General features: G+C 52.4%; 1 protein-coding gene across 2 annotated transcripts; it reads right to left on the bottom strand.

Annotated features, from left to right (window-relative positions):
• Positions 1–2376: 2376 nt before the first annotated feature.
• GPRIN2 (G protein regulated inducer of neurite outgrowth 2) lies at positions 2377–9855 on the bottom strand. Of its 2 annotated transcripts, none has more exons than XM_054436261.2 (2): positions 9785–9855; positions 2377–4026 (listed from the first exon to the last, which is right to left on the bottom strand). In XM_054436261.2, the coding sequence occupies exon 2, from the start codon at positions 4018–4020 to the stop codon at positions 2644–2646; it is 1377 nt and encodes a 458-aa protein (XP_054292236.1). In that variant the 5' UTR covers positions 4021–4026; positions 9785–9855; the 3' UTR covers positions 2377–2643. The 2 variants fall into 2 exon arrangements, with proteins under 2 accessions (XP_054292236.1, XP_054292237.1); XM_054436262.2 differs by lacking the exon at positions 9785–9855 and adding an exon at positions 6593–6642.
• Positions 9856–24504: the final 14649 nt, after the last annotated feature.

The following is a 24504-nucleotide window of genomic DNA, read 5'->3' as shown; positions in this document are numbered from 1 at the left end:
AATCAGAAATGAGGCTGCAGTCACTTCAGGTAGACCTGTCAGCAGCAGCTGTGCAACCGGGGTAGGGAGACAAGCACCGTGGTTTAGCCAGGAGAGTGGTTTGCGGCCCCAGCCAAGACACAGGTGTTGGATTCCAGCACCGCTCTGCAAATATTCATCTCAGTGACCATGAGGTGAGCGGGAGCTTGGCTGAGCCCAGCCCGCCCTGCCATCCTGGCAAGCCAGGGCAGCATGGAGGCAGCACAGAGTGGCACCCAGCCAGCGTGAATGCATGAGAATCTGCACGTGACAGAGAAGAAAGTCTCTTCATGAAGTAGGTTTCACTGGTCCCAGCCAAACCCTGTGGCATGTGGCCCTTTCTGCACCTGCTGAACATGCCATTCACCTTGTCCCAGGTAGTGGCCTCACCCTCCTCTTGCTCAAACTGGAAACCTCAGCATCCTGAAATGCGTCCTCCCCGAATCCACTGCACACATGTGTGCCTGTGTATGCGTGTGTGCACGTGTATGAACCCAGCCCCCAGCTGCCCACTCCATTGCCCCTAAACAGGCCTCTCCTTGGTGTCACCCGGCACATCTCCACTGGAAGCCAAATGGATATTTCTAAACTGAAATCTGGTCCCACCTCCCAACCCCTTCCACAGTTCCCCTAAAGTTCCTTTCCTCATTTACATCAGGATCTTCACAATGGGGACCCCTGGTCACCTCCCAACCCAACAAACACCCCAAATGAGCTGCCACTGCAGAAACTCATCATGGCCCGTGCAGGACAGGCACATCCAAGTATCTGACCAGGCTGTTCCATCTGCCGGGCAGGTCCTGCCCTCTCTCCACCCACCTGTCTAAGCCCTGCATCCTCAAGACCCTACTTAGCAGTGGCCCTGTGTGAAAGGTCCCTCCCCATGTACCCACAGCCATTTGTTCTCTCTCATGTGGCCCCAACAGGCTGGGGTTCCTGGAGACTCCACGGGGAGCCAGGCATGAAGATGGCATATACCCATGTGTCACTCTCCAGAACGTGAGCTGCCTGCCCTGGCACCATACACAAAGGGGCTGACAGCCCCAGAATCCCAAGGGGTGCACCTATGCATATGGGAAAGGCATGTTTACGGGTGAGAATGGCCCATCGTTGGGCTTCAGGAGGCATCTGACCTGATGTACGCCTTTCTCACTTTGTCCTTGTGGCCTGTTGAAATGCCACTCCCGCTTTACAAATTCACCAACTGTTGCAAGAGTCATTTCCACCTCAATGAGTACCAGGTCCTTGAGGATGGGGAAAAGTAAGCCGCCGCTTTGGGGGTCCTGGGCTCCTAGGTGCAGAAGAGGCTCCAGAAACAGGCCAGGTCATGGGCCATGACCCCACACTAGCCCTCTGGCCCCTCACAAAGGTGGATTGGGGGGCTGTGTCCCAGGAGCTTAGGATCTTCAAGACAAAGACCCAGGACAAGAACACAAGCCCACTCCCATTCTTCACAGGCCTTGAGAAATCTTTGGGCAATGAAGTCAGACTGTGCCAAACCCCCATGTTTCTGTCTCTCCAAGGCCCCTGGCCCCCACGGCCTAGCCTAGGTCAGGTCATGTGGGCAAGCGAGCCCCCACAGCCTCACAGCCCCTACCCCAGGGCCAGGGCAAACTCCTTCCCTGTCCCCTCCATTCCGGCCCTCCCTCCTTCCATACACTGCACCAGCTGGAGAGAAATCCTTCAGCCGACAGAATGAGGTGAAAATAGTGCAATTTTAGGCTTTGCAACTGGTTTTCGGGCAGGTGGCCACCCACTCTCCCCTTCCTCAGGCCAGCCTCTGACACAATGACCCTGGAAGCCTGGCAGCCCTCCGTAATGGTCAGCACCCTCCCCTGCCATCCGCAACCCACACCATGAGCTCAGCCAGGGCAGGGGGAGCCTCTGTCTCATTCACCACAGAATCCACAGAACCCAGCACAGAGTATGGGCTCAGTAAATTCTCCTCATACATGACTGCACTGACTGGACCGGGCACATGCTACAGGGAAACACCCCAGGCTCAGCCAGCCCTGGCTTTGAATCTCAGTCCCACCACTTCAAGCTGTCCAGTGTGGGGCACATCGGCTAGAGCCTTGCCAAATGTCTGTCATTTCATCTGTAAACCAGGATGAAGAGGTGAAGACAGGACAAGCACAGTAGGTGGCACACAGGAGGCCTCTGATAACATCAGTCCCCTTCCCTAAAGACCCGGGCAGTCCCTGTCACTGGGGCCTCACATTTCATGTCGAGAATTCACTATTTCTCAGCACTGCTTTCAAATAAAGCCACCAAGAGTCTGACGAGGCAACATGGCAGAGTTCTGAGGGTGGAGTGAACAAAAGGTCATTTTTTACAGAAAACTCAGGATCTCCCCTCTGCACAGTGCTAAAGCCCTGTCTCAAAGTTCAGAGCCCGGAAGGTGCAGAGATGTGGCCCTTAGAAATCAAGCCCTTAAGAAAACAGCCCAGCTGCGTGAGGCAGGAAGCCCCAGGCTTCAGTCCTGTGGTCTGGAGGCAGCCGATGTTCAGGTGAGAGATGTGCCCAGCTGCCGGTGGGTCCAGGGGGCACGGAGCCCCCACCGTCCCTGGCCCAGGTCTAGGACCAAGTCAGTGGGCCCAGGCCAGCTCCAAGGGCCACAGCTCCTCACTCGGGGGCCGCGCTGGAGCAGCCGCAGCAGCTGGGGCGCCGCAGGGACTGCATGACAGCCCGCAGTGGCCCCCTCCGGCCCTCCACAGACAGGCTGTCCTCGCTGGCGGGCGCCCGCTGCAGCTGCTCAAACTGCATCTCCAGGTGCTTCTGGATGGCCACACCGAGCACCTCCGGGTCCACCGCAGCTCCGTACACCTCCCATGTCATGCCCTCAGCATCCCATCGCACATCCCGCACAGGGGACGGTGCCTCCTCCAGGCTAGACCCCACAGTTACCTGTGGGAACACATGCAGGGCCGCAGGCGCTTCCAGGGACGGACTGGTGGCCACAGCCTTGCAGGCCGCCACTGGGGCCGCCTGCACACCAGCATCCTGGGCTGACAGCGGGGATGCCTCTGCAGGGGCCAAGTCATTGCCTGAGGTCATGGTCCACACATCTTTGGTCCTAGAGCCAGGCTCTGGGACTAACCCGGCGGGACCCCAAAGGTGGGCACAGCAATGGGAGTGCCCAGGGAGCCCCCCAGATAACCTACAGTGCATCTTCACCCCATGCTGAGCCTGCAACCCAGACTCGCTCACTGACGCCACTAGTCTGGGAAAGGCCAGGATCCCTGTGGCAGGTAGGGCATGGCAGCAGCCACCAGCCCCCACCTCCTTCATGCCACAGAGTAGAGCAGCTGGGGGCAGAGCATGGCAGGTGGTGGTAGCCAGCTGTTCGGCAGCTTTGGGCTCAGCCTGGGCACTGCCGCTGTGGGCAGTTGTGTCCCCCAGGTCTAGTGGTGGCACCGACAACTGACTCGCCCCCAGCATCCAGGCTGAGTTAGAAGTCCCATCCTCAGGAGCCAGGTCCCTTTCCAGGCCTGCAGGGGCCTGGCCACCCTGGCCAGAAGTACCACCCAGCTGCAGCTGAGCCCTGTGGACAGGGCTGCTGCCAAGGGCTGAGCAGCTGAGACTGGCCTTCCGAGCACCACTGCGTCCCCGCATCTGGGTGCTACGGACCAGGTCCGAGTGGCTCCTCTGCATAGCAGCAGCACTAGGGGCCCGCAGGCGACACAGGTCACCGCCGCCCATGGTGGACACATTGCCCACAGTGCTGCTCCGCCAGTGGCCTCCAGCACTGGGTCGCGCCTCAGGGCCAGAGGCCCGTGCCGGCTCCATGCTCTCAGGCGGGTTCCCCTCTTCCTCCGGGGCCTGGGGTCTGGTGCTGGCCTCACCCAGCTGGGCCTGCCACACGGTGCTGCTGGCAGTCTTGCGGAGCTCTGGCCTCTGTCCCCGGCCTTCACTCAGCAGGCTGGAAGAGCTCTGGGACAGGGGCTGAAGGCGGGGGCTCAGGGGTGCCCAGGGACCCGGCTCGGGGCGGCTGGAGCTCATGGCTGCCTGCAGGAGAGAGAAAGGGAGGGAGTGGAGTTGAGTTGGGTGGCAGCACCTAAGCCGATTCTACTGTGAGTTCCCACAGTGCTAGGTTCACCAGGGAGCCACCTTCAGTCCCAGCCTGCCTGACTGGTCAGAACCATACGCAAGGCAGTGACAAGACACCAGACACTTCAAATCAAGGTCATCTCACATTAGACACAAGGATGACACTGCAAATTATCTCATCATCAGTCCCAAGCAGTTAGAATCTGCCCTAGGGTGGGGTCCTGGAGGCCGCCACTCTATCAGCTCTCGACTTTTTACTGGCTGGTTTGTGTGGGAGGGGAAGGGAGAGGGCCAAGTCTGCTGGGGCTTTGGGGGCAAAACTGCAGCCCTAGGGGGTGGGGCTGTGGGATAACAGCTCTTAGTTAACCAGCACGGAAGCACTATGGCCTCTTAACGGGCACAGCTGGACAGGCCAACACTGGGCTACTTCCTCCTGGGACTGGCAGTATCCAACTCACTGTGGACAGGGTCTCCTTGGTACAGAGTGGGAGCTCAGAGAACGTTCACAGGACGAGGGAGCGATGACCAGAGGACACTGAGAATCACTCTGGGCTTCCACAACCACCCTCATCCTCCTTGGCCTAGCCTTGCTGAGCTGGCATGTCTCTGGGGTTCCCTGACTCCCACCTCTAGCTCCAGGGGCAAGGAGAGGCCTCACACATCAGCTTTTTCCATGAGGGACTCATTCAGCATCTGGTCATTGATTCCACAGCATCTCCTGAGCCCCTACTGCGTGCCCAGCTCTAGGGCTAGGGAACATGGGATTCATTCAGACCTTTCTGTACCCCTGGGGACGGTACAGCAGTGAGATAAGATGCCCACCCAGTACCATCAATCAGACCTACCCTGCACGACATTTAACCCCCTCTTGCCCAGTGTACCTGCATCCTCATTGTCCCCCACCCTCCCTACCATCGCTGTCACTTCCCCCAGCCATAAAGACCACCCTGGACCTGGCAGCTGCAGCCTAGAGCCAGTTCTGGCCCTTTCCACCTCAACGTCTCTTCCTGGGGCCCCTTTCCTGACCCTCCAGCCAGGCAGCCTTCATCCCTGACTGAGCACTGGGCCTGCATGGAACAGTTTGGCCAACTGTCAGCCTCCCCACCAGCCTGAAGTTGGCAAAGCCTGGCCTGTGGCCTGCTCCCCTCTGGCTGTCCAACACCCAGCACTGACCTGATGTGTCGTTGGCACTCAGAGAATTATCTGCTGTGTGCCTGAGCAAGAGAACAAGCAAATACAAGAACACACCCACAGAGGAGGACACTGAGTGCCAAAAATGGGGTCTGAGGGAGGGCACCGCCAAGGCAGGAGAGCTCATGTAGGGTGGGAGATGAGAAAAGGCTTCCTGGAGGACCAGCCACGTTAAGTCAGGCCTGGAGTGAGAGAAGCAAGAAGGTGTTCAGGTGGAGAGCAGGGTGGGCAGGAGGAAAGAGCCCATGTGTCCAGAACATATGAGGGGAGCAGTGAGGTCAAAGTGTCTGGGCCACCGCGGCCCTGGCCACAGCAGTGAATTAGGAAGATCACTCTGGGACTCCTTGCCAGGCAGGAGAGGTGGGAGAAACAGGGTGGGGACAGGAGGCAGCAGCTGCATTTGGGCAATCCCAGCCCTGCCCTCCCACCCTAGGCTGATAAAGACTGCCAGGAAACAGCCTCCCCGGCCAGGTGAGCGAGGCTACCCGAGAGGAAATTCGGGAAGGGCTGTGGGACTTGGTTTCTGTGTAATTACAAATGTCTTGGCAGCCCAGCACTCAGGAGATGGCTGGTGGCTGTTGAGCCACAGTGAAGATGATACTGGTGCTGTAGTCCCTGAGACTCCAGCTCTGCACAACTTCCTGCGATGATGGAAAGATTCTACCCTGTGCTGTCCAATAGGTAGGCACCAATGGCATGTGGGTACCAAGCACTCGGCAGGGGACTACTGCAACTGAGACACTGAATGTTTAAGTTTTATTTGAATCTAACCGGCCACATGAGGCTAATGGCTACCGTACAGGACTGCGCAGCTCTGAACACAGCCCCAGCCTGGTAAGGATGTCCCATCCCAGCTGCTTCATGGGGCTGAAGCCAGACTTGTCCCTGGGAGGATCAGGAAGAGGAGGAGTAGCTAAGAGAGAATTCTGACCCAGACCCTGCCCTCAATGAGCTCTAAGATGGACATACAAACAAAGGAGGGCAATAAAGCCCTCCTTTGTATGTATGATAATAACAGCTGCCAGGTCCTGATCACTCGCTGAGGGCCAGGCAGGCCCGAGCCACATCCTTTGCATACATTGTCTCATGTAACTGTGCAAGCAACCTCTTGAGACGGTCATTATCTCCATTCTACAGACAGGAGAATTCCATAAGCTCAGAGAGGCTCAGTGACCCCCAAGGGCACACAGCTGGGGGGCATCTGAGCTCCTCTCCCCTTTGAGCACTGAGCAGGCCTGTGCCTCGCAGCTCTCGCCCTTTTTACTGATCTGGCCTGGCCCTGCCAATCATGCTCATGACATGCCATGGAACAAGTCACTGAGTAGATCCCCACCTGCCCAACACGCTTCTTAGCAGCTCCTGAGGCTGCAGGAATGAGGAGGGTAGGAGGTGTTCCTCCTGACTGGGACAGCCGTGGTCACCGCCAGCCCTGGCAGGGAGACAACCACTCAGTTGCAGGTCCAAGACCCCAGGGAGGCCCCATCTGGACATCCACACAGCCTCTGGCCAAACCCCACCACCCTCCCAGGGAGGGGGGCCATAAACAGCCAGGCCAGCAGCCTCTGGCCGCTGAGGAGACAGGTGGAATGAGGTCCTCAGACCCCCACCAAGACCCACTGAGAAGCCATGAGCAATGAGCATCCCCCTGTGCCTGTCTCACCAGAGGGCTGCCCAGCACCCAGGGCTAGTCATCACACAGAGACCCCCGTGTGGGCTATGTATCTATTGGTTCCCTTCCCCATTCCCCCTCCACAAGTGGCAGGTGACAAAACTGAGGCCTGAAGCAGCTCAGAAATGTCAAAGAACACACAGCTGAAAGTAGCTAATTCAGAACCCCAATGGATTGGCCTGGTTAACTACAACCTGGCCTTCCCAGCTCAGAAGGAAGGAAGGGCTCTGAGGGGAGTACTAGGGGAAAGACGCTTCCACGCTGCCTGTCACAGTGTTGTGGACTGGGCCAGAGGAGGGGCCTCCCAAGGAGCCAGGGGTAAGGAGGAAGGGGCAGGGCTCTGCTTCCAATGGGGGCTCTTCCCCTTCCTGTGCATGTACTCACAGGTGGACCCCTAACTTCTTTGAGCCTCAGTTTCTTCAATCTGCAAAACAGAAGTAAATCCCACCCTGCAGGTTGTTGTGAAGACTAAATGTGACAGCATGTGCACTGTCTGCAACAGTGTTTGTTAACAATAATCTTCTCTTTCCCCTCCCATCAAGAGCAGCTTAAGTTCATGGTATAACAAGTATTAGTACTGGGAGAAGGAGAGGCCCTTTACAAAAGCCATCAAGACACCCCAAAGGTTAGCCTCCTCTTGCTTCCCATCCTCGCTACCTTCATCCCATCCTAGGACCAAGTCACCATCAGTGTCCCCAGTCTCCCTAACACCAAACTAGGTTTCCCAAAGCCTATTTGAAATCTTAACCTAGGAAGCTATGCATGCATACAAGTCTAGAGTCTGCACTTTAAATGCCCAGAATGGCACACCCACCCTGCCTTTATAACAACACAGAAGGTTCTGGTTTTGCCCTAATGGGATCCTGGGAAGATCTTTTAGGACAAGATAAAGAACAGGCATACAGAAGTATCCAAGACCTCTAGTATTCTTTGAACGATTCCTTAATGTTCTCTCTCCTGCCCCATTTGATGCCGAAGTTGCTATGGTTGTGGCCGATGTCCCGTGGCCAATGCCAGGCTGTCCTGCTGCCTCAGGTTCCACCTGTCAGCAACTGGAAGATCAACCACCTATGTAGCAATCAACCAATGTCATTTTGAGTAAAAGCCCCCAGTTCTCAGACACTTCCAGACTAGCCCAAACATACAGACCTTTGAGTCAACTTAGAGAGTCCAGCTCCCACCATGCTGCCACAGCAGAGGAGCCCAGGCCTTTGGGATATGCCCAGGGGACTACCAAGACCACCACAAGTGGGCTCCATCTCAGACGACACTGTGGCATCCATCTAAGTCCCCTCTTGGTTTTGTTCGTTCGTTTGTTTGTGAGACAGAGTCTCGCTCCGTCTCCCAGGCTGGAGTGCAATGGCTCGGTCTCGGCTCACTGCAACCTCTGCCTCCCGGGTTCACATGATTCTCTTGTCTTAGTCTCCCAGCAGCTGGGATTACAGGCGAGCACCACGGCGCCCAGCTAATTTTTGTATTTTTAGTAGAGATGGGGTTTTCGCCATGTTGGCCAGGCTGGTCTCAAACTCCTGACCTCACGTGATCCACCTGCCTCGGCCTCCCAAAGTGCTGGGATTACAGGCATGAGCCACAGCACCTGGCCCAAGTCCCCTCTAGTTAAGTGGCAAGTGTTTGGATGATGACTTATGTGTCTGGCAAAACCAAAACAGGAAAAGCAAACCTATATGGTCAGGCAGGAAAACTGGTTCTATGTTAAATTATGGACCTTACCTCTCAAGGACCAGACAGGAATGCACACAGCACAAACCCCCCAGTGCACAGTGGGGATACAGCACCCTCCAGGAGGTGGTTTAATCCACCCCAGAGTGAACGGGGCCTGATAGGAACACTCAGGGCCAACTCTGGGCAAAGCAGCAGGCAGCATTCCTGAAGGGAGGGTTTGGAGGAGACAAAACCTGCCCTTCACAATGAACGTGCCTTAAGGGCTACGTGCCCCGGGTCACAAGTTGTGCCAGAAAAGGGTTCTGGGGTAACTGTGGGGTCAGTGGCCCCATGGATGAGGCTCTGCTCACCAGGAAGAGGCCTAGGCGCCCAACAGCCCCTGGAGCTTCCTCCCCTGGGGAGGATTTGCCCACACTCCTTGGGGGGCACCTAGGTGGAGAGGTCGCCCCAGCCTAGAAGCAGCCTAGGCGGCCGGTATGTCCCTATCTGCACGCTCACAAGCACTCATGCCCCAGCCTGGGACACACAGGCCCGTTTGCAGTAACAGCGTCTACCCAGCTGCACTCTGCACGCCAAGCACGGGCCGCCCCTGCTGCGGGGCCAAAGGCCTGAACGCACCGCACCACGCAGCCTCGCCCAGAACAGCTCCCCTCCCGCCCCTCCTGCACAAAGCCCACCCGGACTTAGGGAGAAGGGGGCTCAATACGGACCCTAAACGAGGCTACAGACCTTCTCAGGAGCAAAGGCAGCGACTGCAGGCAAATGGGGCTGTGGGCCGGGGTAAGGATGCGGGGCAGGAGGAGCCAAAGGGCAGCACGGCTGGGGGCGGGGTAGGCGGCGCAGGAGGCTGAGGGAGGGGAAAAGGAAGAAGGGGAGAGGGAGGAGCGATGGCAGCGGGGGTGGAGGCCGAAGGAGACATGGTCCCGGACAGACTTGTGAAAATGGGAGGATGCGCAGAGGAGACGTGGAAGAAGGGACAGGACAGGACAATGAGAGGCGGAGCGCGGGGAGTGCGATGCGGCCACCTGGGGCTCTGGGCGCTGGGCAGGGGCCAGGATGCCGGGGGTCTGCGCGCAGGCAGCGGGGAGGAGTGGGTTCTGGGGCTCAGCAAAGGGGAGGTGCCGCCCACCACGCCCCCCGCCCCCACGGGCGCGCGCGGAGCCGGCCTCTCACCCTCTCGCCCGCCGGGGCCGCACAGGCGGGGGAAGCGCTGCTCCTGCGGCCGCCACAGGTGCCAGGTGCCGCGGACCAAGATGGAGCCGGAGCCGACCTGGCCTGGGCCCGAGACGCCGCCCGCCGCCGTCGGCCCGGCCCGCGGAGCCAGCGCCGGGTACAGGGAGGGGCCAGCGGGGCAGCTGGCACCGGGGCGGCGGGAGGGGCGGCGGGCGGAGACCTCGCTCACCTGGGCCCGCCCCACTCTGGAGCCTGCCACCGCCCCGCCGCGCCCCGGGATCTGCGTCCGCGCGCCCCCACCCCTCCTTCCCGACCCCTCCTCAGGCCGGGTCCCCACTGTCCTCGGTCTTTTCGGCCCCGCCCGCACCACGACCGCCTGTTCTCCAGGCTGCCCAGCGAACCCCCAGGACCCCCACTTCCCCGACGCAAACCCCCCGGCCCGGGCGTATAGGCGCAGCTCCCCACGATCCTCCGGCCCCAGACCCAGCCCCCCAAGTCCACCTCCTCGTAGCCCCGCCCCCTCGCTCCAGTTCCCCTTCCGCACCACGCCCCGCATTGAGGTCTCCGCGCCGGCGGCTACCCCTTTCCTCTCGCCTTCGCCATCCTAGCCCCGCCTCTCACAATTCTCTGGCTCCCGATCCCGCCCACGAGACCCCCTTTTTATAGGGCCCTTTCGTCTCAGATACCAGGCCTGGTCTCCACTAGCCTCGGACTTCCCAGCCCCAGCTCCCAAATCCTGGACCCACAGTCCCATCCTCTGAGCTCCACTCTCACGGACCCCAGACCTCACTCCAGTCCTTTGAACTGCATGATCCTGGCCTGGCCTGGCCCCCGGAGCCCTCCATCGCCCCTCAAGAGCCCAGCCTGGTAGACTCCTTCCCCAAGGTTGCATCTCCAGCCCCGCCCCTGAAGACCGGTAATCTACCACCCCTTTCCCCGCCCACGTGCCCCTACCCAGCCCGACTTGAAGCCTTCAGTCTCCCAGCCGCGGACCCCAACAGCGGACAAGGGCAGTGACCGTGCGGGGATGAGCCGCCACCACCGGAGCCCGCCTTCTTCCCCGCAATTCCCCGCAGCGCCACCGCGCCTTCCTGGTCCCATGACGCCGGGGGCCAGCCCAGGCCCTGGGATCGCCAGGTTCCACACTACGAGGCTGAGGACCTAGGCGTACCGTTCCCTCAATATCCCCCAGTTTCCACAACCGCTGGCCAGCTTCAGGGCGCAGGACAAGCAGCCCCGGCCTCCCTCCACCCGCAATGGATTCCTGCTGTCCACCCAGGGCCACGTGGTATGAGGTACCTGTACTATCTCTGGGCCCCAGTATCACATAATTGGGTCCCAATGTTGGCACTTCTCCGTTGTCCCCTGTGCCGGGACCCCCAACTTGTTGGCCCAGCCCTGTGCTGAGAGGTCTGTGCTCCTCCCTTCCAGTGCCCGGGAGCCAACAGTATCTCTAATTCTCCCCGTTTGGGGAGCAAAGGACCTCAGTCTGCCCAGAGCGACTCAGACTGCCCCAAGTAGCCCTCTCCAGCGAGGTCTGAGAGCAGCTCTCAGATTCTGGCAGATGGCTGCCTTTGGCCAAATGCCCACAGGGGTGTCGACGTCAGACCCCAGGCTTGGGCCTCACCAGCACACACTGCCTGGTAGGGGGATCCTGCTTAAAGGAGGCAAATAGGGGATTTGTTTGCCGAGGCCACTACCCACTTCTGCCCCTGTCCAGGAATTAGGACCTCTGCTTCCACATCTTAGGCATCTCACTCATATTCCCTCTTTAGTGAAGTCAGCTGAGCCCCAAGAAGGGATGGACTGCTTGTGGTTACACTGAGAGTTGGTGCCAGATCCAGGCCCCAAACCTGGGGCTCTCAGCTCCCAGGACATCTCAAGAACCAAGAACCTCACTGTGTGTTTCAAGGAAGCCTTCTTGGGGCTGGGTGTCAGGACATGTCTGCCAGGCAATCTACCGGCGGACACAGCTGGCTGGCCCTCACCACCAGGGCATCGCTCCTTGTCCAACTGGCCCCCTTCTTCCATTCATGCCCTGGCAAGGAGGTTCCCCTGGCTGTGGCAGCTGCCCAGGGAGAACCCAGGATGGGGAGTCACACTTAAATTCCAATCTCAACTGCCCCACATATTCACTGGCTGTGCAACCCCACACCCAAGCAAAACTGTTCATCTCTCTGGGCATCAGTTTCCTCATCTGCAGAGTGCTAGTAATTATATCTACCTAACAGGGCTGGCGGAAGAGGGTGTTTGTGAACGTGTCCCGTGGAGTGTTATCGCTGCTATCAGTCACTTGATCAAATATTTACTGAGCTCCTCCTGGGTCAGGTCCTGGAGGTACAGGCTGCACTGCATGGGGGAAGGAGGGGATGGATATGTGTAGATTGCTTTGGTAGAGAGCAGCTCAGGCCTGAGGACCACATGGGCAAACTACCATTTGCTGAGACTCTGAACCCTGACAGAAGAGGAATGAGTGTGGGGTGCACTCAGGGGTCCAGTGGGGGCACACTGGGATGTTTGAGACACCACGTGGACAGGTGGGTTGCACATACAGGACTGGAGGGGTTTTTCTGTTTGTTTTTGTTCCTTGATATGGAATTTCACTCTTGTCACCCAGACTAGAGTGCAATAGCGTGATCTCGACTCACTGCAACCTCTGCCTCCCGGGTTCAAGTGATTCTCCTGCCTCAGCCTCTTGAGTAGCTGGGATTACAGGTGCCCATCACCACGCCCAGCTAATTTTTGTATTTTTGCTAGAGGTGGGGTTTCACCATGTTGGCCAGGTCTCGAACTCCTGATCTCAGGTGATCCGCCCCCTCTGCCTCCCAAGGTGCTGGGACTACAGGCGTGAACCACCATGCCCGGCCAAGGACTGGAGTTTTTCAGAAGTCTGGGTGTCATGGACATGGGGTGGTTGCTGAAGTCACAGGGGTGGATAAGGTCTTCAGGGAAAGAGTAGAGTGAGGAGAGGGCTTAGGACCCATTTGTGAGTCACCAGGTGACAAAGGGTGGAGGAGCACCCAGAAAGGACAGTGGGAAACTGGGACATCATGGTGACACAAGGCACTTGGAGCAAGCTCCTTCAGTGAGGTGGCAGAGGCAGAAGCCACTGGCATGGGTTGGGGGATGAGCTGGAGGAGAGAACCAGAGATGGTGCCTGTGCAGATGCCTCTTTTAAACACAGCCATAAAGGGGAGAAGAAAGGTGTCACTTGGGAAGGAATATAAGGTCAAGAGAGGCGTTGTTTTTAATGCTATTTTTTTGTTTGCTTGCTTGTTTTATTATCTGCATCCTGTAGTAGGTTTCCTTTATTTCAAACAACAGAAAGCAAGTCTGGTTAAGTTAAGCAAAAAGGGATGGCAGGGCGCAGTGGCTCACACCTGTAATCCCAGCACTTTGGGAGGCCAAGGCAGGTGGATCACTTGAGACCAGGAGTTCAAGACCAGCCTGGACCACATGGTGAAACCCCATCTCTACTAAAAATACAAAAAATGAGCCGGGTGTGGTGGCATCTGCCTGTAATCTCAGCTACTCGAGAGACCGAAACAAGAGAATCGGGACACTTGAACTTGGGAGGTGGAGGTTGCAGTGAGTCAAGATCGCACCACCATTGCACGCCAGTCTAGACAACAGAGCAAGACTCCGTCTCAAAAAAAAAAAAAAAAAAAAGAAAAAGAAAAAAAATTAGCTGGGCATGGTGGCATGCTCCTATAGTCCCCCCTATTCCCAAGGCTGAGGCAGGAGGATAGCTTGTAGCTGAGAGATGGAGGTTGCAGTGAGCAGAAATTGTGCCACTGCACTCCAGCTTAGGCAACAGAGCGGGAGTCTGTCTCAAAAAAAAAAAAAAAAAGTTAAGCAAAAAGGGGATATGTGAAAAGATCGCAGGGAGCTCCAGATGCTAACGCTTTCAGCCGTGTTCTTCAAGGCAGGAGCCAGGTGACTCCAGATCCCAACAGGAGGAACTGCTTGCTCCCCAGTGCCACCTCCACAGAAAGGATTCCTGTCCATGGTCCTTGGTGTGTCTCTCAGCTCAAGATTCAAAAATCCCAGTGGAGTGGCAGTTCGTTTGGCCGAGCTACGGCCACATGCCCTCTGCCCTCCGATCGACATACCTGGAGGAATACCTGGCCCAGTGCCTCTCTAGGATCACCCACTACCCCACCAAGACTGCTCACAAGACAGTTTTCCCCTGCAGGGAGGTTGAAGCCTGAGTGACCAGAAACAAATATCCACTGCCCATTGTAACAAACTGAGCACATTTGACTGCTAGGGAGAAGGACCCATTGAGAAGGAGTGGACGGGAGATACAGGAGCCAGAATTGCTACTGGCAATAAGGTCCTCGATGGGCTGAGATTCAGGAGTTCAATAGGAGGAAAGAGGTGACTTCTTTATGTAATAGCAGAGCAAGAAGAAATGATGGGGGTAGTACTGAGGTACTATAGTCTCTCTCCTCTTGGGAAAGAAGGTTGCTGGCAACTTTAAATCTACATCCTCACATCTCTGGATCTAAACAACCCACAAATCAAGTCTTACTGACCCTACTTGACAATCCTGGACCAGAGAGAGAGCTCTTCAATTGACCAGCCTGTGTCAATGCTCTTCCCAAGACGGTGGGGCCCTGCAGTAGGGCTGACAGTGGGTCACAGAGACTAGTGAAGAGTGGTTCCCCAAAGGAAGGGGCAAGATACTATTGCCAGACTAAGGGAACCTGACATTGAGCTGGCCCAAAACACAAATTACCACTGGGGACAGCCTCTGTGCAAGCTTTGAGGAAATGCTAAGTTGGGATGTATCAATGCCTAAGGAAGAGAGAGCTTTGATTCAGTTAAACAGCATCTGCTTTTCTAGCAAAATATCTCTAGGGTACAAGAGACCCCTCTAGCCAAAAGAGCCATAAATGAAAAGGCTGTCTTTTTGTCTGACAAAAAGACACTGACTCCCCGGGACTTAGCATATAATAAATGTTTGCTGGCTGGCTGGCTGGATGAATGAATGAATGAATGGAAGGCAGTTGATTCAGAAATGCCTATTACTACCTCAGTTTAGTTCCACAGACATTTTCCTGAGTCCCTAATAATAATTATCAGCTGCAAGCTGACAATATAGGCTAAATCAGAGGTGCCTTGGCCCCAAAGCCTACATGATTGGGGATTCAGGGGACCTGAGAGAGATGCCCGAAGGACAATTAGGTCACAAGGATTGAAGGGAATAGAAGGGGCTGGAGTGCTCAGAGGAGAGGCGTTGTAGTAGACATCTGTTGCTTTTTCAGCTCCCCACAATCCAGCCCCCATTTCATTTGGGGGATCATCCCAAGACAGAGACTGCTAATTGTCCCCCAATACTTATTGTCCCCTTCTATAGTAATAGAAGTCCTCTAACTGAGTACATAACTGCCCAGAATAATGACCACATTTCCCAGGCATCGTGCAGCCAACATGCTGTAGATTAGGTTCTCAGCAGTGAGATGTTAGCAGAAGTAATTTTTGCAATTTCTCGGTCATGCACTTCAGAAGGAATGTGCCTCACCCCTTTCCCTCTCCCCTGGTAGGAATGAAGTCATGGTGTGAAGCCAGTTTATATCAATCAGATGAAGCTAAAACCCTAAGGATGTCAGAGTGACAAAAGAGAAGGAGCCTGTGTCCCCAACACACTGTGGTTGCCTATCAGCCCTGGACTAGCTCTAACTAGGTTTTCCATGAAAGAGAAATTAACCTCCAGTCTATTTCAGTCACTATTTGGGGTGAGTGCTCTCTTGCAGAAGGAAAACCTGTATACTAATTATTAGTGCTGTATACTAATTATTAGTAAAGGCTGTATACTAATTATTACCAAGAAGGGCTGTGTTGCTGGTAACAAAACTGAAAACATATTTTAAATGCTATACATAAATATGATGGTCTGGAAACCCTGTTTATGCCATGCCATAGCAGTCGATCAACTGATTCCTGCAATACCTTGCAAAGTCAGCGCTTGCTCTAAAGGAAACAGTTGGAAATTTCAGAATGCAGGTGTTTTCTGGATGCTTCTTGCCACTCTCAACAGAGTCCTACATGAGCCAGAAGAATGTGGACAGAGCTAGCCCGAGGAAGGCAGATACGGAAAAGAATACAGCAGTGCTGAAAGAAGCTCCCTTTGCGTATGGGCTATAACCTCAGTTTAAAAAGTTTTCAGACTTAAAAAAAAAACTATTGCTTGTTAAAAACTCCATATTTGATAGATTGATTCTTATATCTTGAAAGATTTTTAAAGTAGAGTATAAATATAACCGATGTTATGAAATTCTGTTTCATGTTCTATAGAGCAGTTATATATCATAATGTAGGCAGAAATCAGCCATCATATAATTGTGAGCAGAAAAATACTTAATTGGATTCTGTAAATGGGTATATTTTGAATTATGTTGTATAGTGCTTGCCCAAAAGCTTCATAAAAAAATACTGTGCCTGAAAATGGCATCAATTTATTAATAAAAAATATGATTTAAGTGATTTTCTAACAACATTTTCAAAGGAGCCTCTATGGTTCCCAAAATGTTGCCATATAATAATATTCCTTTAGAATAAAATTATATTTATTTAAAAAAATAAAGAGAAAAATCTATTGCTTCTGTACCACAAACTGAGGCAGATATAGAATAATTTTCTGAAGAAGCAGGATTAGCAGGAGACGAGACTATGGACCCTAGTCTTTCTCAAATACTCAACCTGACAATGACAGCCACTCGGCCACAAAGACCAGATCAAGGAAGCTGCCTTCCAGTCCAAGTTGAGTATTTTGGCTGGTCTCAGGTTGAGAGGGAGGTGAATGGATATAACATACAGGCTGATAAATAAAAGGCCACCATTTTTAGGCTTAAATACTGCTAATCTAAAGGAGGTTGAACATCACTAAACCAAAAACCCAGAAATCCAAAATGCTCTAAAATCCGAAACTTCTTGAGCACACATGATGCTCATTGGAGCATTTCAGATTTTGGATTTTCAGATTAGGGGTGTTCAGCCAGGATAATGCAAATATTCCAAAATCTGAAATGTGAAACACTCTGGCCCTGAGCATTTCAGATAAGGGATACCCAACCTGTACTTGCCCCAGAGGATAACTAGCCACAAATAGGCAGAAAGCCAACTGAGATTTTAAGGGGCATGTGTTACCAAAGAACCATGAGTCTGGCTGGTACAAGTCTGCATTTTTGACTCCTTAAATCAACCGACCCCTACCCACCAAACCTGCACCTGCAGAAAGTGGGCTGCAAAAGCTATGCAGCCCAGGCCCAGTGTAGTGGCGTGTGCCTGTAGTCCCTGCTGCTCTGAAGGCTGAAGTGGGAGGATTGCCTGAGCCCCAGGCACTTGAGTCCAGCCTGGGCAACACAGCAAGACCTTCTCTCTAAAAAAAATGTTTAAGCTGTATAGCCCTAAGAGGGATACACCCTTTGATGCCCTTTAGTTGTGCCATAGAAGGCAGTGGACAAAGAGGGGACCACCAAGGTCCAAAGACGTCTATCCCAGGGAATATTCCTGGAGAGAGGCGCTGTCATCCAAGGACTCTGCTCCACTCCCTGGGAACCTTCACAATTTCTGCCCACCAGGATTTGGTGGGTATATTTTTCCCTCTTCTGGATGAGGTTTCCCACCATGGTTATCTTATTTTTACTGGCTGTTGCATATTGGGTGTAAAGAGGCAGGCAATGTATGTAAGAGTTCCAGGGCAACACACCATAAAGAACTGCATCCAGAGGCCTGGTGTGGTGGCTCACACCTGTAAACTCAGCACTTTGGGAGGCCAAGATGGGAGGATTGCTTGAGCCCGGGAGTTCGAGACCAGCCTGGGCAACATAGTGAGAACTTGTCTAAAAAAACAAAAACCACATCAGATCTGATGGTGCAGGCTGTCCCTCCACAGATCCTAGGCTTGGAGCTGGACACAGGCACTGGATGCAACTTTGGGGTTGTCTCCCCTGGGGAGAGGACACGTGGACATTTGACTGGCCAATGGGACAGGCTGGGGCTGAGATTGCTAATTGCCCCCGATCACACTCATCTCCTATGCTTAAAGAATTCTTGTTTTTTATCTGGAGATATGGAAATCCAGAAAAAAAAACTGTATTTCCTCACTTCCTAGAAGCTATATTTGGCCAAGTAACTGACCAGCAGCGTTCAAGTGGGGAGAGGTGACACCTTTAACCAGAGGGGCAAGCCTTCCTCTTCCCCCTTTTCCATTTCCACTGGCTAGGCAGTGGAGGTGATGGTGAAACATCTCACATCACAATACCCAGGGATAGAGAAGCAACAAGATGGGGGAAAAAAAAACCTGGGCTCCCAGGCTGCTTACCTGCAGGCAGGTGAGGGAGAAAGAAACTTCTGTCTTGCTTAAGCCAATCTTATTTGAAGTCTCTCTTCCAGCAATTCAAAGATATTACTCACCCTCTATCTCCTCTACGCTCATGTGCTTTCGGTGGGTCTTAGAGGAGGGGTGTATGCTAGGCCTCAGCCAATCACTGCATCAGTTTCCTGGCCAGAGATTGTTCAGGATAAGTGTGTACCCCACTTAGATCCAATGATAAATAATTTATCTGGGAATCTGGAGAAAGAAACTCACTCTATTCCCCAAGGGAATGTGGGGACAAAGCCACCGTCTTACACAAAGCTGGATACTGGAGCCACCCAGAGAAGGACAAAGCGAGGATGTGCAGAAGCAAGTTCCTGAGAACGTCCCGGGAGCCTTGACCTCAGTGAGGACTAAGGCTAATTTCATCCCTTGACATCTCAATTAAGGAAGACAATACATTTCCTTTTTTAAAAACCAGTTTGCATTATATTTTCATCCTTTGCTACCAAAAGTGTCCTTAGTGATATGCTGGTCACCGTGGGAGGGTTACAGAGGCAACATGGAAGGGGGATGTCTGCACTGGTCTCAGACAACCTGCAACTTGTTTGGGGGAAAAAATGGGTTTGTTATAAGGATGCATGAGGATTCGAACCAGAATTGAAAAGTCCTCAGGAATAGACAAGACAACTTCAGAAATAGCCATTGCTCCCTCTCTTCCTGGAGCTTCCCAGACCGGTTTCCTCCTGACTGTGCTCTGCCAGCTCTTTCCACCAACTGGCGCCCTCTCCTGATGCTGAATTTCTGCTGCTTTGAAACTGAGTTGCCACCACGCCAGCTCCTCCTAGTGGCACCTCTTCATATATCCTTCATGCTTCTTCCCTTGCAGCTGGCTGTCTCGCTCCTGCCCTGTTTCTCAACTTCCAATTTAAAAAAGAGAAATTGGATAGACATAGGTCATCTTTAATGCCAGACGAAAACTCACAAATCCTGACCAGCCTGATTCAGAGCCTGAGTCAGGTGTTTGCTTGCTCTTGTCCAACTGTCACATGATCTAAAATAGGGCCACCTGCTGGCTGTCTGCTCCTCTAGGGCTGTAGGCATGGCAGGTACCACCACTGATGTGTCTTGTATGTCTACACAGAATTATTGTATTAGGCAATACTCTTCTGACTTCAAGAGGCAGAAACCCATCTCAAATTGGCTTAAGCACCAAAGGGACTTTTCGCTGTTTCTTGTAAGTCAAGAGTCCAGGGCAACCGGGCTTGGCCAGAGCCCCTAGCTTAAATGATGTCATCAGAACTGGCACCTCTCTCTTTTAGCCAGGCTCTCCCTACATAGTGGGTCTTGGGAACTCCTGGATTATGTTTATGTCCTCACAGCTCTAAATCCATGGACAAAAGTTTAAGGAACAAGGACAGTGCCAAGTTAACTGTACTAGCCATTACTGTTTTGTTTTGTTTTGTTTTGTTTTTGAGACTGAGGCTCGCTCTATTGCCCAGGCTGGAGTGCAGTGGCGCGATCTCGGCTCGCTGCAACCTCTGCCTCCCAGGTTCAAGTGATTCTCCTGCCTCAGCCTCCTGAGTAGCTGGGATTACAGGCCCCCACCATCACGCCAGCTGATTTTTGTATTTTTAGTAGAGACAGGGTTTCACCATGTTGGCCAGGCTGGTCTCAAACTCTTGACCTCAAAAGATCTGCCCACCTCAGCCTCCCAAAGTGCTGGGATTACAGGGTGAGCCCAGCTGCCATTACTGTTATTATGGCTCCCAAAAGTTGCCCACAAATTCCAGGTTCGAGTCATAGTAAACTAAGATGGGCCACTGCCCAGCTCCTAACCACTCACTGAGGCCTGCAGCATGTGATGCTCTGACTGGCCAGGTCTGGATCAAATCTAGCTCTGGAGTTAAAAGAGAAATGGGACCACTGAATTTTGTCACCAGAAGCAGCAAGAATAGATGCTGAGCAGGCAGAAACAACAAATGTCCTCTGCAATCTGCAGCATTGGTAGTCGAATGTTACACATATCCCTCTCGACATAAACACAGCTGTTAAAATATTCTTTCTCAAGATAAGGCAGTTATACCATATACCACCAAAACCCTACTCACTCCCACTGCAACAGAAGACAGTGCAGAACTCAGGTTCTCAACCAGTTGCTGCATTCAGGTTCAGAACCTCTGGAGGATGTGCTGTCCTCTCCGAACTGTGGTAAGTGAAGCTCTGAGGACATAGATAGCAGGACCCAACGGGCCTCTTCCATGTGCCTCCACTGGGGTGAGTAAATTCCAATCAGTCCCCAATTAGTCTGGCTTATTTCACTCAAGATTCAAGTTTCAGAGTGAAAGCATCTGACTGGCCCAGTTTGCATCATGCACCCACCCGCTGACCAGGGGAGTGCAGAGCACAGTGCATCTGATGGAGGCGGGAACATGATTTCTGTTACTATGAGCAAGAAGTAAGGATGCTGGGCTAATGTGAGAAATCCTCGCAGAGTGGATTTCTCTGCCTTGATAATGACATGGACACTGCTAATGAGCTAGCTGGTGGGTGTGGCTGGGTCACCAGGCTCATATGTGGCAGCCAAGCAGCTCCAGATAGGAGGGGGTCCCCAATGTCTGGGAGCTGTGGACTCCCAATTCTTGTCTTGAGGCCCACTGGCACAGTCCTCACTTTGGAGAAATTGGGGCACTGCTTATGCCAGTTCAGGCCTAGGTCCTTGCTCCTCCTTGGTCTGATCATGACCTTGCTTGAGGACTATGTGTGGACACTGCTGATTGCCGACCTGTGTCAGGATAGTCTGGGTTATGCTGCAATAGCGACCTCACAAAAATAGCAGTGGATTAACTAAACACAAGTCTATTTCCCACCCTTGCTCTATGTCCATCACAGGTTTGGCAAGAGGGCTCTGTTCATCATGGAGGATTCTTGGCACATGCTTTTACAGTCATCACATCAATGGAAAAGAACTTGGGGAACAATGTACCAACTGTCTTTTTTTAAACTTTTATTTCAGAATCAGAGGGTACATGTGCAGGTTGTTACAAAAGTATATTTTGAGGCTGAGGTTTGGAGGACAAATGAATCCATCACTCAGGAGGAGCATAGCACACAATAGGCAGTTTTTAATCAACTCTTGACCCCCTCCCTCCCTCTCCTGTCCTGTATTCCCCAGGGTCTGTTGTTCCCATTTTTATGACCATGTGTACCCAATGTTTAGCACTCATTTAATAAGTGAGAACATGCAGTATATAGTTTTCTGTTCCTATGTTAAGTTACTTAGGATAATGGTTTCTAGCTGCATCCATGTTGCTGCAAAGGACAGGGCTTCCTTCTTTTTGTGGCTGTGTAGTAGTCCATGGTGTATATGCACAACATTTTTTCTATCCAACCCACTATTAATGGGCACCTGGGTTGATTCCATGTCTTTGCTACCATGAATAGCGCAGTGATGAACATATGGGTGCATGTGTCTTTTTATGCACCAACTTTTAAAGCTTCCACTAGAAAGTGATACATCTCACTTCTGCTCCCATTTCATTGGTCAAAGTAAGTTACACATCCATAACGAACCCCAAGGGTTGTACCATCTGCCTGGAAGAAAGAAAACCAAATATAGTGGCCAAATACACACTGCACGAATGACAACCACTACCCAATTTCTCTCTGCTTTTCTTCCGAAACAGAGCACCAGTTTTGAATGGGATGACAATTGTCTAGCTAAATATATTTACTTTTCCTTGTAACTTCCTTGTATCTGGGGTTAGTTACATGTGACCTTGTTCTGACCAGTGAGATGTAAGAGAGAATCACTAGGTAGGGGTTTCTTGGAAAGCTAGATGTGATGCCTTGAGACACAGCAGCCATACTGTGAACATAAGGACAGAAACCACACACTCCAGAAGGTGAAGGAGGATGATGAGGGAACCTGGGATCTTGATGAAACCCTTGAGCATCTGTACCACCCTGGGCTGCTGATCTCTGGGGTGCTGGCTACATAACAACAATAAACCCCTATCTGATCCACTGATGTTCAGGTATTCTGGTATTTCTTCCAAACACGTTCCTTACTATTTACGTGCTCTGTATTTGAGGTTTCTCAGTCTTCAATCTTTAATGTACAGATGATTTATGGTGCAATGGGAAGAACTTTGAATCATTTGACACTGGGTTCAAATCTGGGGTTGACCAATTTCTAGTTGTGTGACCTTGGGTGAGTTGCCTAACCTCTTCCAGCTTTAGTTTTCTCATCTGTAAAATGGGAATTGAAATCCTGTGGCACTGACAGCCATTTCTTATGTCCTCTTCCCTCAACCAATCTCCCATTATAGGACTGAAAAGGTCAGATACTCACTTTCTTGGTCTCCTTGAAACCAGCATGGCTGTGTGTGGGTCTGGCCACTGAGCAACAAGGCATGGAGGGTCAGTGTGCTGGAGGCTTTCTGATAAGATGAGGGATGTGAGTGAGGAAATAAACACTTTCCCTATCAGATTCCCTTCCTTCTTTTCCTGCCTTTGAACTTGGTGTTAGAAGACACCAAGCCATCTTGAAACTTTAAGGTGGAAGAGCAGGTGACACATCCAAGGAACCTGGATCTTAGATGATGATGTTGAGCTGCCAAGTCAAATCTGAGGCTACCCAACCACAAATGTCTTGCTAAGTAACACCATTTCTTCCCATTCCAAGGAAGACTTTTTTTTTGCATATTCTGACACCGCTGAAATTAAGTCACTTCTCATATCTGATTTGATAGTAAATAATGGCCTCATGGTTCGGTAGCAAGTTTTGCTTATACAAAGAAAGTGGTGCAAAACAGTGGTGCATTTCACAATCAATGGCATCTTAGAGCTAATGAAATATGAAAGCAAATCTTCTTATGGTTTAAGCCCTATTTAGGCTTATTTAGTCAGATTTAGTCAGATTTACTGTAAGTTGTAACCAAAAGATTTCCTAAGTGATAAAAGTACCTGCCATAGGCCAGGAGTGGTGGCTCACGCCTGTAATCCCAGCGCTTGGGAGGCTGAGGCAGGCAGATCACCTGAGGTCAGGAGTTCAAGATCAGCCTGGCCAACATGGTAAAACCCCATCTCTACTAAAAATACAAAAATTAGCCAGGCGTGGTGGCAGGCACCTGTAATCCCAGGTACTCAGGAGGCTGAGGCAAGAGAATCTCTTGAACCCGGGAGGCAGAGGTTGTGGTGAGCCGAGATCGTGCCATTGCACTCCAGCCTGGGCAACAAGAGCAAAACTCCATCTAACAACAACAACAACAACAACAAAAAAAAAAAAAAAAAAACCTGCCATAGATGGTGGTTGTAAAGAATAAATAAAATTTTTTTTAAGAATGAATGAATAAAACAAGGTAAGTAAAGTATTTGGTGTAGATTATTTATTTGGTCAGCGTTTCAAAATCCTTATATAAATTATTTTGTTCTACTATGTCCAAATGTAAACACACATGTGTGCGTGCAAACCCAAGAAAAGTGTATGTCCCTAAAATAAGGCCAGGTACAAGTTTGGGCCACAGAGGGCCCAAAGCAGGTGGGCAATCTTGTATCATTGAAGACTTGTGATTGCAAATGGCAGATACCTACTCAAGCTGGCATTAAGTACACATCGGAATTTGTGGGCTTACCTAAGTGACAAACCAGGTGGTGTTCTAGCTTTATGCCTTGTCTCATTCACCCATCACCAGCATCCAGTATCTCTCTCCCTCTCTTTCTCTGGGTACCACCTATTCAGCTGACCCTGTCCTCAGACGGGCTTTTTTCTCATCATTTGAGATTCTCTCATTAAATTCAAGACCCTCGGGAAGAACCCTTGCCTCTGTCCAGCATTGTCAGAAAAATCAGCCTTGCAGCTCATTGGCTCTGTGTTTCCCTGAACCAATCGCTGCAGCCAGGAGGAGGGACCTGTGGAGGAATCAAGCCCAGCTGGAAGAAGAGGGTGGAGTCAACCACACCCAAGAGGAGGGAAGGGCTTTCCCAGAGGGCACTTTTGACTGGGGCACCACTGCAACAAAAGAAGGATAAAGTATGCTGTGTGACAACCTCAGATGTCCCCCACAAGCCTTCTCTCTTTCCCCTAAACCCACTACCCCTTGGCACTTTATTCCTCCCACAGCAGCGGAGGCCGGTCCAGAGAAGACCAAGACCAGCCACTAAGGAAAAGTGACAAGATCATCCACCTTCAGCCACAACTTTGAGGCGTGTGGAGAGGGGACAAGAGGTGTGGCCCTGCCAGCTCACAGCTCTAGTCTCACCAAAGGAATCAAAAGAGAGTGACAGTGTTTTGCTCAGCTTTTGCTGCTTACAGAGTCTCTATGGCATCATCCACAAGCATTTATTTTTCCCTTCCATGTCTGTGGGTTGGCTGGGGTCTGCTGGCTCTGGCTGA

Source organism: Pongo pygmaeus, chromosome 8 (assembly GCF_028885625.2).
Source record: "Pongo pygmaeus isolate AG05252 chromosome 8, NHGRI_mPonPyg2-v2.0_pri, whole genome shotgun sequence".
NCBI classification, from domain to species: Eukaryota; Metazoa; Chordata; class Mammalia; order Primates; family Hominidae; genus Pongo; species Pongo pygmaeus.
The sequence above is the reverse complement of the archived record's forward strand: the minus strand, read 5'-3'. Positions and strand labels throughout refer to the sequence as shown.

What these genes read in the sequence shown, in the direction of transcription:
- GPRIN2 (XM_054436261.2), bottom strand. Translation starts at nt 4,020, where the DNA reads ATGAGCTCCAGCCGCCCCGAGCCGGGTCCCTGGGCACCCCTGAGCCCC.